At 52.6% G+C, this 14349-nt stretch overlaps 1 protein-coding gene, 1 long non-coding RNA gene and 1 pseudogene across 2 annotated transcripts; 1 reads left to right on the top strand and 2 right to left on the bottom strand.

The window, feature by feature from the left end:
* Window positions 1-744: 744 nt before the first annotated feature.
* On the bottom strand, window positions 745-3866 carry LOC127303160 (L-type lectin-domain containing receptor kinase IX.1-like; annotated as a pseudogene).
* Window positions 3867-6991: 3125 nt separating this feature from the next.
* On the top strand, window positions 6992-7941 carry LOC139830974 (uncharacterized). Its single transcript, XR_011744634.1, has 3 exons — window positions 6992-7358; window positions 7423-7470; window positions 7571-7941. It is a non-coding gene; the product is annotated as an uncharacterized lncRNA (long non-coding RNA).
* A 29-nt stretch (window positions 7942-7970) lies between these two features.
* On the bottom strand, window positions 7971-9736 carry LOC139831431 (uncharacterized). The gene is made up of 2 exons (XM_071820706.1): window positions 8271-9736; window positions 7971-7974 (listed from the first exon to the last, which is right to left on the bottom strand). Exons 1-2 carry the CDS (start codon window positions 9734-9736, stop codon window positions 7971-7973), a joined length of 1470 nt encoding a protein of 489 aa, XP_071676807.1.
* Between the last annotated feature and the right edge of the window lie 4613 nt (window positions 9737-14349).

Raw genomic sequence — 14349 nt, 5'->3', positions numbered from 1 at the left:
CCTAGTCCTATTTAAGCATGAGTACATACATTAAACTTACTTTCATTATTCGAGAATAAAATAAATATTTATATCATTATTTAGTGTGACCGTATAATTGTATGGAAACTGTCAAGCCTAGTGTAGGCGAAGTATACATGATTGTCCACAAGATGACAATAGGGAGACATGCATGTGTGGTAAGGCACAACTACAAATAGGGCTCGGCGGGTGTAGTATGGCAGTGTGAGTATTTGGTATAACGGTGCTGCAAGAGATACCAACCATTGCCCGTGTGGTCCATTTCAATGTCCAAAAAGTAACTCAGAGGTCTTGTAGTGTTTGAATTGTCAACAAAAACAATTATACTAGAAAATGTTAGTTCGACGTGGGGGTAAAAGTGTTATCATTTTTCCCTTTTAAGTGTATTTGGTCTCACCTTTTAACAAGCATGGATATTTTTTTTTTGAAATGGGGGAAATATCACCCCAGCTTCTATCCAAGGGATGCACATGGCTTTTTTATTAGATTATTCACAACACCTTACAAGAGCAATACAAAAGATCAAACTCGAAGTCACCTCGTTAAACCTACAGAGGGATGAAGGGGGTGACAATTCACCAACTCACATCATCCAAAAAAAACCAAATGCCTTCCTAGGCAGCCCAATAGCAGATGAGAAGCACATCCAGTCAAGCAGACTCTTAGCGCACGCCAACGCACACACCATAGAAGTTGCTGCCGCCGTCTTCCTGGACTCCATCTTCAAGAGCGATCATCGCATTGACAATGCCACGCCACGCCACCAGACCACACCACCATCCTGCGCACGTCCATCACACCACATCCGTCTCCGAGGCACCACTGCACCATACCGCGGAGACTCGACGACGCCGACACACCAAAAACACACCGCTCCACCTCAGCACCACCACCATCCGTTGTCTGCTCAAAAAAGATGCCCCCAACAGGTAGAACGGCATTGCGCGCCGCCATCGTCCGATCCGGGAGACCCGAGCCCAGGCGAAGAACGCAGACTGCAGAGACAATGCCTTCAACAAGGTATCGATGAACATGCGCCGACATCATCCGCCATGACCAAAGTCTGGGCCGGCTTTCACCGGCAGCTACGCCTCGCCATCGGGAGCTAGACGATGGATCGCGAGATCCGCCAAAACTAGCCACACAACTAGCCGATCTCCTCCGGCGAAAGAGAAGACCACCACCGCCATGCCACGGTCAGCAGCACCGGACACACGCCACCCGCCGCCAGGTCGACACCGTCTCCGCCATCCAGGGCCGCCGCCATTGCTACCGTGGTCCCAGACCTGGACGAGGAGCAGCACCCCGCAGCCACCCAAGCACCGGCGAGGCCGAGGCGAGGGGGGAGAGAAGGGCCGCGCCGCTAGATGCCGTGGCCATCCCCCCAACGCGGAGGCCCTGCCTCCATTCCGCCGCACCAGGGGACCCATGAACAGATCCCCACCGCCCCAATCACCGGCTGTGCCAGGCTTCACCGTCGGCAGCCTCAGGGAACGGCGAGGAGAGGGGAGAGGGGTGGGGAAGGCGGCGGCGGGGGGCTTAGGGTTTCCGCCCCCTGAGTCGCTAGAGGAGACGACCCAGAAAGCCCCCTGCAGTGACCTCTGAGTTGCGCTCAAGGCTGCGGGGCAGATACTAGCCCAACAAGCATGGAATAGGAGCTCTCCACTGCACTTTGAAACTTTGGATCTAGCACCAATTCAGTTTTACATTGATAGGACAAACTATGCACCTCCTACACTGTGGATGTCCTAATAAACAATCTCTGAAGTCAACGGCCTCCCGTCAATTGGGATGCGGAAACGATAGTGTGAAATACCGGTTTCGGGGTTATGAGTGCCACTTTTGACGGAAGATTTGGCAATGGCGCCTCAAACTGCAGCACATTGATTGCCTGCTTAATGGATGGCCTCACGAGACGATCAGGATGGGCGCACCAGAGCCCGACGATGATCACACATTCCATCTGACGATCATCAAACTCTGTACCAAGCCGAGCATCGGCAACATCAAGGATCCTTTCACCTGCCCATGAATCCTGGACCCATTGCACAAGATGGATTACGTCCTCAGCCTCTTCGCGAGCTACGGCGGGCCGCCTACCACAAGCTATCTCTAGGAGCACGACACCGAAGCTATAGACATCAGACTCTGCACTAGTCCTCCCAGTAACCACACACTCGGGGTCCATATAGCCCATAGTTCCTGCAAGGCCTGTAGTGTACGGTCCACGTCCGTGGTTGACGAGCCTCGCTAGCCCGAAGTCACCCAGCTTGGCGGTGAATGATGTGTCCAACATTATGTTGCTTGGTTTAATGTCTCGGTGCAGCACATTGCTCCCATTCCTGATGTAGGTAGACAAGTGCAGAGCCTAGTCCGAGCATAATCTTGTGCCTGCATAAGAAAAAAGAGAGCCACACAAGTTGTAGGGATCTCATGTGAAAACAACATGGAAAGCTAAGTGTTAATTTGGGAAGCATGGGATGTGAATGTGTACCTCACTGTCCATGGTAGTAAATTTTTAGTTCCATATAGATGTGTGTCAAGACTCCCATTAGGCATCAACTCATAGACGAGGAGCAACTCGCCGCCACCGTGGCACCATCCCATAAGCTGGACGAGGTTTCGGTGCCGGAGCCGGCTTATAATCCTCACCTCAGAGACATACTCTTTCTTCCCCTGCTTTGAGCTCTTGGACACCCTCTTGATAGCAACCTCAAGTTTCAATTCCTTGAGGAATCCTCTATAAACCGAGCCGAAGCCTCCTTCACCAAGCTTCATGTCGTCAGAGAAGTTGTTGGTTGCAATGGACAACTCTTGGTACTGAAATCGCTTGGGCCCATTCCCTTTCTCGAAGTCCTCTTCCAAGGACAGCTGATCATCGCAATGCATACCTTCCCCATGGATTTTAGTCAGCTGGCTTCGCCATCGCCGTACAAGCAGCCAAATCAAGAAGCATATGATGACGAAGACGGATGCAGAACCAACAGAGAGCTCGGTCTTAAGCCCTGGTTTAGGAAGTAGGATAAGCATCGAACGATCATTTTGCATTACACAAGAGCCTGCAAATTTGGTATGCAACGAGACTAGAGCACGGAAGAGGAATACTTACTTGCTGACACTGAAGGGGGCATGGGCGGCGTTGCCGGTTCAGGTGGCATCGTGATGTTCAACGCACCGAGCTGGTACCTCAGGTAGCAGCTGTACCCCTTGATTCCACCTCCGCTGTTGCTCCGCAACATTGTCCACAGCCATATACTGTACCAGGCAACGCAGGAGTTACACTCGCTTGGCGCCAGGTCCCGCGTGCACTGCGCCAACCCGGATATCACGTTCGTGCCCTGAAGTGAGTCGTTGTACGGTAGTGTGTAGCTGTATAACCGCAACGATGTGTCGCCGACCTTTTCCGATAGCTCTCCTGTGAGCTGCATCCGCGCGGCGGCCATGGTATCTGGGTCCGTCGCGTTGGGATGCACGTCCACTATCCAGAAGTCGGTGCTGCGGGGATCGGGGCCGTAGGCGAAGTCGGTGGCTCCGCCGGCGAAGAAGCGATTGTCCGAGTAGCGGAGCAGGCAGGCATCGTAGCCGACCGTCACGTTCCGGCTGCCCTGGCACGCCGCCACCGTCCTCGCTGGGGCCGCCGTGAGGCAGTCCAGGCACTGTGCCTCATTGCTGTCGGCGTAGCACATAATGAGGCCGAATACCTGGTCGGACCCCGTGCCTACCGTGCTGGTGTTGAACCAGCTATTCTTTTCAGCGGCTAATGGGAAGGAAGAGAGGAGCTCGTCGAGGTTCTTCTTGAACTGGCTGCCCTCGGTGTAGTTGCCGCTCGTTGAGCAGGAAGGCATGGAGGGCGCCAGAAGCTTGCCGCCCTGAGGCCCCTGTGTTAGAACTAATCACTCTCGACATCGGCAAGATGTCGTGTGCGTCGTAGTTTCCGTATACGTCTAGGAGAGTCTAAACCGGATTTAGAACCGGGTCGGCGTCGTGTTGGGTTTGTACCGTGTTGGACGCTGAGTACACCACCGAGTAGGAGTCAGGTTAGCCGTGTATAAGTATACGTGTAACCAGCACTTGTAAACCACCACATCGAGAATCAATACAAAGAAAACAACAGGCTCGATACGGGCCTGTGGCGATACATTGCTTTTCGTGTGCGTGAGTTGGAGCTAGCTGATCGTACTTGGATTGCTGCTGTTTGCATATTGCTTGGCTTGTTTGCTGTGCGTGTGCAGGTCACGTCTCGCCGGATCGTCTTCGTCTACGTCGGAAGTACACGGCGTTTTGGGGCTGGGCCAACAATTGGTATCAGAGCCTCGTGGAGGATCTCCTAGTAACGGGAGGTCATGACGAAGGAAGTGGGCGAGTCTTCCGGCGCCGCGGCGCCGGTGTCGACGCAGTATCCGCAGTACATCCGCGACAACTACACGGTGTGGGCGACCACGATGATGTGGGCGCTCGAGTCCAACAAAGTCTGGGAGGCTGTCGATCCCGGCGGCGACGAGTTCAAGAAGGGCGCGCCGATGTACCGCAAGGACCGACAGGCACTCACGGCCATCTGCTCAGTGATGCCGATGGACGTGAAGCAGCACCTGATCTCGAAGACATCTGCAAAGGAGGCGTGGGAGACGATCAAGACGCTGAATCTTGGTCATGCGCGTGTCCGCGAGGCGGCCCTACAAACCTTGCAGAAGCAGTACGAGAACCTGGAGATGGGAGTAAATGAGAAGCTGGATGCCTTCGCTTCGAGGGTCGCTACATTGGTCAATGGGATTCGCGCGTTGGGCGAGAAGCTCGAGGAGATCTCGATCGTAAGGCGTTTCCTACGCGCGGCGCCGCCGCGTTACTTGCCCGTTGTTTCGGCGATCGAGCAGTGCGTCGATCTCAAGACTCTCACGATGGACGATTTGGTCGGACGGTTCAAGGCGCATGATGAGAGGATGAAGATCACCTACGGCGGCGAAGCAAAAGTGGAGGAGCACGTGATGCTTACGCGCGCCCAGTGGCAGGCAATGGCCGCAAGAGAGAAGAAGAGCAATGGAGCATCAAGCAGCGGTGGTTATCAAGAAGCCTCCCGCCCGGCGAAGAAGTCGGATGAGAAGCCGAAGAAGCCTAAGAAGAAGTTCGATAAAAAGAATCTTCGCTGCCATAAGTGCAACCAGCTCGGTCACTTCAAATCGGAGTGTCGCAACTCTCCGGAGAAGAAGGCTCTCTTGGCGAAGGAAGGAGATGATGGACCAATGATGTTGATGCTCGAAGTATGCGAGCTGATGGACAACGTTGGATCAACTCCGCATGTGCCGGCTAGGGAGATCGTCACGCTCGAGGAAGACAAGGTTTTCCTTCATGATAAGGCGAGGATGAGGACAGCGAGGCATGTCTGGTACCTCGACACAGGCGCAAGCAACCACATGACCGGCGACAAGGCTCAGTTTTCTGAGCTAGACCTCTCGGTGGGAGGAACAGTTCGATTCGGCGATGGATCGACTGTTGGGATAGCAGGGCGAGGCACTGTCCTGTTTGAGTTGAAGAACGGCGGTCACAAGGTACTCACGGATGTGTACTATATCCCCAAGTTGAAGAGCAACATCATCAGTCTTGGTCAGCTCGCGGAGCGTGGATGCAAGATCGTGATCGAGGACGAGTTCTTATGGGGGTATGATCGTCAAAGGCAACTCATCATGAAGGTGGAGAGGGCGAGGAATCGACTCTACATCCTCAACCTGGATCGGGTGGATCCGGTATGCTTGATGTCAAGCATGGAAGACTCGGCATGGAGGTGGCACGCGCGCTACGGGCATCTTAATTTCCAGGCTCTACGGCAACTTGGACAGAAGGAGATGGTACGTGGCTTACCGTGTGTTGATCATGTTGAGCAGGTGTGCGACGGTTGTCTCATTGGGAAGCAAAGGCGAGCCCCGTTTCCAAGGGAGGGACAATATCGAGCAAGCAAGGTTCTTGAGTTGGTGCATGGAGACTTATGCGGACCAATCACGCCGGCGACCCCCGCCGGGAACAAGTACTTTTTGCTCATCGTCGACGACTTCAGTAGATACATGTGGGTTGCGTTGCTTGCTTGGAAGAAATCTGCAAAGGAGGCGTGGGAGACGATCAAGAGGAAAGGGCTCTCATCGCCCAGGAAGGAGATGAATTGTTGGCCCAGACCCGGCAGTACTCTCGCCGATCTGATACCAAACACAGCCCCTGCCGTCGAGTGCTTTCCAGACGACGCCTGACGATGAGTTTCCGGCGAGACGCGCACGTACCAATGACAAGCCGCGATGCACGTACGTAGCTAACCAAAGCTAGCCTGATCGATTCTTGCGAAGCTACTTCCGATCAGCACATACACACGCACGCAATAAACTGATGATCGCCAAAGGACCTTGTCGGTCCTTGCAGATTTTCTATTGCTCAACTCACGGTGTAGTTTACAAAGCTAGGTATACACGCACTTATATATGCCAGGACTTGCTATCCTACTCGAACTACCAGTACGAGTCGTGACTAGATCCACTCCTATACAAATACGTATCCTAGCAATTCTACTCGTACACGTGATTGCTTGGTGTCGTGCCGGAGCCGGAGTGCTTATTTCTAACAATCACCCCCTAAGCACGACATGCACTTCATTTCGACCTGGGTCCCAAATGCGCCAGCTGCTTCCCGCAGGCGTCTTCTTCGGCATTGCTTTTGCCGCTCCTCGTGGAACCCATGCCACCGACTTTACCTTCGTTGGCTTCTCCATGGCTTCACGCCGGCAGTCCTCCTTGCCCGCGTCTTCAGTCTTCACCGGTTCCTTGATGAACAAACATTGCTTCGTGTGCTTCATCTTCACCGGATTATTTACCGTCCGAAGTTCCTTCTTCGAATAGTAGTTCAACACGCGTCTCATGCGTGCTCGTGTCGGTCGTAGTCGTCTCGTCTCCAGTGTAAGTAGAGATAGCACGACATACTTTTCTGCGCCCGACGTCGCACTTGTTTCTTCACTTGCGGATCCTTCACTTGCTAGCTGAGGACCCACGTCGCTTCTTCGCGACTCACCTTTGTAATCTCGTCGAAGTACTTCCTCCCCGAGATTCAAAGGAACATGCATAGCTAGCTCCTTACCTGATGGATGCGATTCTTGCCGATGGTTTTGGCTATAATGCACCCCCGTACAAGCTAGCTCGTGCATAGCTAGACCCATTAGCTCTAGACATACATAACGTGTATGCCTTTTTCTTGCTAGGATGTCAACTTCCATCCCGTGTGGCGCAACCTGAGCTGGGATTGCTCTCTCTTCTAGCCCGGTCAGAGCAGCAACATGGCTGTTCCAATCGTGCCTACTTTCTGAGCTGGTGAGCCCTCCTTCTTCTGGACCTTCTGATGAAGCTCCTCCTAAGCTACGTACTGGTTTTTCAGGCAACACTTGTGCCCAATCTCCATACGAAGCATCTTCTTTGCCTTCAGGTAAAGCTCCCGTCACTCCATGCGGCTCTCCTGTTGGCATTTTTTCTGGACTGAGCATGGCACTTCCTGACATGCCACTTCTTTCTGGTCCGTCACCAAGCGCCCCTCCTGGGTCTTGGTCTCGTGGTATAGCTCCAGCCCGAGCTGGGCTACTGCTCCCTTCAGGTCCGCAAGCCTCGAGGCCGCGCCTAGCACTTGCCCAAGCTGTGCTCCAGTGCAACTCTGCTGCTGGCCATCGGGACGATGTCCTGCTCCCTGGGCTCCCGCGCGGGATGTCTCTCGGCCGCGCCCCTGTCAAGCTCCCAGGCTGAGAGGTGCCAGCTCCTTCTGGCCGAGATGGCCTCCTACTGCTGCCGCTTCCTGGCCAAGCGTTGGACGCGCTCCCGTCCGCGCGTGGACTGGCCGCTGGCCACCAGGCGCCTGAACTTGGCGCGGTCGTAGGAGTCGACGCAGCTTCTGAACCTGTAACATTTCCTTCCGTACAAGTTCCTGTACCTCGATCATCTGCATGCTCAGAATTACTGTTACAGACAACAGTAAAAATCTCTTCCGGTTCCATGGAGTCCCAGATCCATGACAAGTCTTCCTCGAAGACTACGTCGCACGCGACAATCACCTTATTGGTCGAGGGATTGCACAAACGATACGCTTTCGAGCCTTCTTCATAACCAGTCATGATCATTGGTGTACTCCGATCCGCCAAGTTTCTTTTATTGCCGGACACCGTCTTGACATGCGCCACGCACCCGAAAGTGCGAAGATGATCAACCGAGGGCTTTCGTCCGTACCATGTTTCGTACGGAGTCCCACCAACCATACTCCTAGTTGGCGCCCTGTTCAGCAAGTAGACAGCCGTGTTGACTGCCTCACCCCAGAACTTTCCTGGCAAGCCTTTACTTTCCATCATGCTCCGTGCCATGGCCACCACTTTATGCTTCAATTCACCACCCCGATCTATGCGTAGGGACTTTTTCTTTGCCCTCGCCTTGATTCCTCCAGCTTCCTTGATCTTCTCGAATGCTTGTAGATCTTGATCTTTACTCTTCAGCAACACAATCCACATGTATTGGCTGAGATCATCCACCACAAGCATGAAGTACTCATTGCCGGACGGGGTTGCGGGTGAAATTGGACCGCATATAGCGCCATGAACGAGCTCCAAAGCTTCACTTGCCTCATCCGTGGTTTCACGTGGGTACGGGGCACTCCGTTGCTTCTCGACGACACCTTCGTCGCATAGCTTGTCCACGTGATCCACACATGGTAGACCGTGATCCATCACAATCTCCGTAGCCGGTGATGGAGGAGGTAGCTCCTCCTCGTCCTTCTGCTCGCATACTTCGAGCATCAGCATCATCGGTCCATCATCTCCTTCCTGGGCGATGAGAGCCCTTTCCTTCGGCTTTGGTGGTTTCCGGCAATCAACCTTGAAGTGACCGAGCTCGCCGCAGTTATGGCATCTTACTTTCTTGATGTCAAACTTCCTCCTCGGCGGAGCGTCGTCCTCGTCCTCCCCTGCGATGTACTTTCTCGCTGGGCGAGAAGCTTCCTTATCACTTCTGCTGTCATATGCCTTATCGCCCTTCTTCTCTTTGGCGACCACCGCCTGCCACTGGGCACGGGTAAGCATAACGTGCTCTTCCGGTACCACATCACCATAGGTGATCTTCATCCGCTCATCATGAGCCTTGAACCGTCCAACTAGATCATCCATCGTGAGAGTCTTGAGATCAACGCACTGCTCGATCGCCGAAACAACGGACAAGTAACGCGGCAGCACCGCGCGAAGGAAACGCCTTACGATCGAGATCTCCTCGAGCTTCTCGTCGAGCGCGCGAATCCCATTGACCAATGTAGCGACCCTCGAAGCGAAGGCGTCCAGCGTCTCATCTTCTCCCATCTCCAGATTCTCGTACTTCTTCTGCAAGGTTTGTAGGGCCACCTCACGGACGCGCTCGTGACCAAGATTTAGCGTCTTGATCGTCTCCCACGCCTCCTTTGCAGATTTCTTCGAGATTAGGTGCTGCTTCACGTCCATCGGCATCACCGAGCAGATGGCCGTGAGTGCCTGTCGGTCCTTGCGGTACTTCGGTGCGCCCTTCATGAACTCGTCGCCGCCGGGATCGACAGCCTCCCAGACTTCGTTGGACTCGAGCGCCCACATCATCGTGGTCGCCCACACCGTGTAGTTGTCGCGGATGTACTGCGGGTACTGCGTCGACACCGGCGCCGCGGCGCCGGAAGACTCGCCCACTTCCTTCGTCATGACCTCCCGTTACTAGGAGATCCTCCACGAGGCTCTGATACCAAAAAGTAAGTCCGAGGCAAAGTTAAAGGCCCTCCGCACCGATCGGGGTGGGGAGTTCAAATCCAATGAATTCAAGGCGTTTTGTGAAGCTCATGGGATCCAGCGGTACCTTACCGCGCCATATTCACCGCAGCAAAACGGTGTTGTGGAGAGAAGGAACCAAACCGTGGTGGCCATGGCACGTAGCATGATGAAAAGCAAAGGCGTGCCGGGCAGGTTTTGGGGCGAGGCGGTCACGACGGCCGTCTATCTACTGAACAGGGCACCAACTAAAAGCGTGGTTGGTATGACTCCGTACGAAGCATGGTACGGACGCAAGCCCTCGGTTGATCATCTTCGCACTTTCGGGTGCGTGGCGCATGTGAAGACGGTGGCCGGGCATACTAGCAAGTTGGCGGATCGAAGTACTCCAATGGTCATGATCGGCTATGAAGCCGGTTCGAAGGCGTATCGCGCGTACAATCCAGTGAATAAACAGTTGGTGGTGACACGCGACGTCGTCTTCGAGGAGGAGAAATCATGGAATTGGGGCTCCGCGGAACCGGTACAGTCGATCACAAACGAGATATTTACTGTGGTTTACAGCGATTCACATGCAGATGATCAAGAAACAGCGTCGCGGGGCGTTACGGATTCAGGCGCTGGTTCAGAAGATGTTGGTCCGGAAGCGAGCAGCAGCGCTACGCCTGGAGATGCTAGCGATCGGAACAGCACGCGGAACAGCAGCGATTCGAGCGCTCGCTCGACCGAGCAGCCTGGAAGCTCTCCGTACAGGAGTCCTGGAGCGAGCAGCAGCTCACAGAGCTTGGCGCACGGCCCAGACTGGGAGGAGCCAGGGAGGCCGGATGAAGAACCAGGCACGCCACGAGGTGGCTTTTATCCTTCACCCAGCAGGCCAGCTAGCCCACCTGGGCGTGGACGTGAGCCAGAAGCTGGTGCACAATCACCAGGACGTTCCAGTTCAGTACCGTACACGCGCGACGATTGTACGTCGCCTGCAGGCAGCTCGTCAGCTCGTGAAGGTTCTGCCGACGCAGAAGCTAGCGCGAATACGTCAGCTCCAGGGTCTCCTTCTACTGCAATGGAAAGGAGACGTCCGCCGACTCCGGAAAAATTGCGAAGCGTACTGGAATTCTATCCGCCGGAGACCTTTGGCACAACGCGTGCGCGAGGGAGAGGACAAGGTCGGTGTTTACTCACCGAGGAGCCGACGAAGTTCGAGGACGCAAACACGGAGGAGTGTTGGCGTCGTGCTATGGATGAGGAGTTGGTGTCGATCCGTGACAACAATACATGGAAGCTTGTCGATCTACCCAACGGCCAAAAAGCCATAGGGCTCAAGTGGGTGTACAAAATCAAGAAGGATGCCGAAGGGAATTTGGTGAAACACAAAGCAAGGCTAGTGGCCAAGGGCTACGTGCAAGAGCAAGGTGTGGATTTCGAAGAAGTGTTCGCTCCCGTTGCAAGGATGGAATCGGTGAGATTAATTATCGCTCTCGCGGCTCAAGAATCTTGGAAATTGCATCACATGGATGTGAAATCCGCGTTTTTGAATGGAGAGTTGGAAGAAGAAGTCTATGTGAGGCAACCACCGGGATTCGTCAAGCGAGGAGAGGAACACAAGGTATTGAAGCTACACAAGGCGTTGTACGGGCTACGGCAGGCCCCTCGGGCGTGGAACATCAAGCTTGATCGTACATTGATCTCTCTCGGATTCGAGAAGAGCCCACTGGAGCATGCTATGTATAAGCGAGGTCAAGGAAGGGATCGTCTATTAGTTGGCATCTATGTCGACGACCTATTGATAACCGGAGCGGATGAGGAGGAGATTGCTAAGTTCAAGCTACAGATGAAGGAGTTATTCAAGATGAGTGATCTAGGCTTGTTGACCTACTATCTTGGGATTGAGGTGCAACAAAAGCTGGGTGAGATCACACTATGCCAGGAGGCATATGCGAAGAGAATACTCGAGAATTATGGCATGGAAGATTGCAATCCAACTCAAGTTCCAATGGAACCTCGGCTTAAACTAAGCAAGAAGAGCGAAGCACCCGCGGTTGATGCAACGGAGTATAGGAGTGTGGTCGGAAGTTTGAGGTATCTCGTGAACACAAGACCGGACTTGGCCTATTCCGTTGGCATTGTGAGTCGCTACATGGAAGCACCCACAAGGGAACATTGGGCAGCGGTGAAGCATATACTCAGGTACATCAAAGGGACAACTGACTATGGTATTGTCTATTTGAAGGAGAAGGGGAAGGTGAAGATACTTGGCTATAGTGACAGCGATATGGCAGGCGATGTTGACGACCGTAAGAGTACCTCGGGCGTGGCATATTTCCTTGGAAATAGCATCGTAAGTTGGCTATCACAGAAGCAAAAGGTAGTTGCATTATCTTCCTGTGAAGCTGAGTATATAGCAGCTGCAACCGCGGCGTGTCAAGGTGTGTGGCTAGGGAGGCTACTCGGTGACCTCATGAACGAGGAAGCGGAAAGGGTGGTGCTCAATGTTGACAACAAGTCTACAATCTCATTGTGCAAGAATCCGGTGCACCATGACAGGAGTAAGCACATTGATACGAGGTATCACTACATACGGGAGTGTGTAGAGGAGAGCAAGATTGATGTCAACTATGTTCGCACCGATGATCAGCTTGCAGATATTCTGACCAAGTCTTTGGGTCGACTGAAGTTCTTGGAGATGCGACGAAGGATCGGCGTCCAAGCTGTGAAGACGAGCACATCGTGCTTAGGGGGGTGATTGTTAGAACTAATCACTCTCGACATCGGCAAGATGTCGTGTGCGTCGTAGTTTCCGTATACGTCTAGGAGAGTCTAAACCGGATTTAGAACCGGGTCGGCGTCGTGTTGGGTTTGTACCGTGTTGGACGCTGAGTACACCACCGAGTAGGAGTCAGGTTAGCCGTGTATAAGTATACGTGTAACCAGCACTTGTAAACCACCACATCGAGAATCAATACAAAGAAAACAACAGGCTCGATACGGGCCTGTGGCGATACATTGCTTTTCGTGTGCGTGAGTTGGAGCTAGCTGATCGTACTTGGATTGCTGCTGTTTGCATATTGCTTGGCTTGTTTGCTGTGCGTGTGCAGGTCACGTCTCGCCGGATCGTCTTCGTCTACGTCGGAAGTACACGGCGTTTTGGGGCTGGGCCAACACCCTGACCAGCTGCCGGGCAGCAGAGAAAGGCGATGGCGGCGAGGAGAACTACAATGTCGGATTGGGAAGCCATTCATGGAAGTTGGCTGGCTAGAGAGGCAGAGACCTACCACGCTGTTTTCGAAGGATCGTAGACGAAGGAATAGTCCTCTTATTTGTTTGCTCTATATACCAATCCTAGCTGAGACTTGACCGGGTATGCACTTCACTCATCTGTCCGGCCTCTTGATCGATGTTGACATGAAAATTGTTCTCAACAATTTGTTTTAGGTCATTAATAAATCAAGAGGCTAATATCGATATGTCATTTTCATAACCTACGCACTGAAAGGAAAGGGTTGGCATTACCTCTTGGGGGATGCATGTAGTTTTTTGCTTTTTTTTTCTGTCAAATAACAGTGACTTAGAAGCTGAGCTGCCCGTGTCATGCTTTGTGTGCTATGTACAATGCATCTAGTTTGGACTCCTCACCATGCCAAATGTCATTTATTTGGAGAATGCAATTGTCAGCCGGCCTACTTATAGCGTTTGATCAAGTCTTCCTTTCCTAGAAATATTAACTCGGGGCACACTCCAGCATCTTCCGCCAACCCATTTCAGAATGAACTCCGGCTAGAGGGTTGATCAAACGAAGACTATTTCTATTGTTGTTTGAGTTGGTGGCGCTTTGTCAACTTTTTGGATGACTTCTAGTACTACCTCCGTTTCAAGGAATAAGGCGCACACGTATTTTAAGACGAACTTTGACCATAAAAATTGAGCAAGAATATTTTAATTTTATTATATGTAATTAGCACCGTTGGATTCGTACTGAAAAGCACTTTCTAATGATGCTAATTTCATACAAACAATCTTTATATATTTAAAGTAATTTTTGGTCAAACAAAAAACACGTAAAAAAAGGACTCCTTATTCCTTGAAATGGAGGTAGTAGTACTTAACTAAAAAAATAAGTTTATTATTCTAAGCACCTGACTAGGGAATGCCAAACTGGTATCGCCCCAAGATGGAGACTACTAGGGAGCCTATAGCTAGATTACTACCCCCACCCTTGCACAAAGATACTTTGGCCGGCTTCCCTAAAAAAAAGATACTATGGCCGGCTTGTATGTAAGTCGATCCAGGAGGAGTCTACGGGTAAGACGGTATAGAAGCATTTGGAGTAGTAACATAAGTAGATTGATGTCGGCTCGCATAGGGACACCGTTACCATGCCGACTCGTGCAGACTTGCAAACCTGGCCGGCCGGACCGCGGTCCAAATTCTGTCTGCGGCACAACCCAAACAAACCATTTGGGTTGTCGTTTTCGGTCGGTCCACTAGAGTTTCTCTAACTTGGTAGCACAGCTAGTGCTAACCCCAATGAAAGCATTCTTTTGAGGAAGAGATAC

Source organism: Lolium perenne, chromosome 5 (assembly GCF_019359855.2).
Source record: "Lolium perenne isolate Kyuss_39 chromosome 5, Kyuss_2.0, whole genome shotgun sequence".
In the NCBI taxonomy this organism is placed as follows: domain Eukaryota; kingdom Viridiplantae; phylum Streptophyta; class Magnoliopsida; order Poales; family Poaceae; genus Lolium; species Lolium perenne.
Note: the sequence above shows the minus strand (reverse complement) of the source record. Positions and strands in the feature narration are given on the sequence as shown.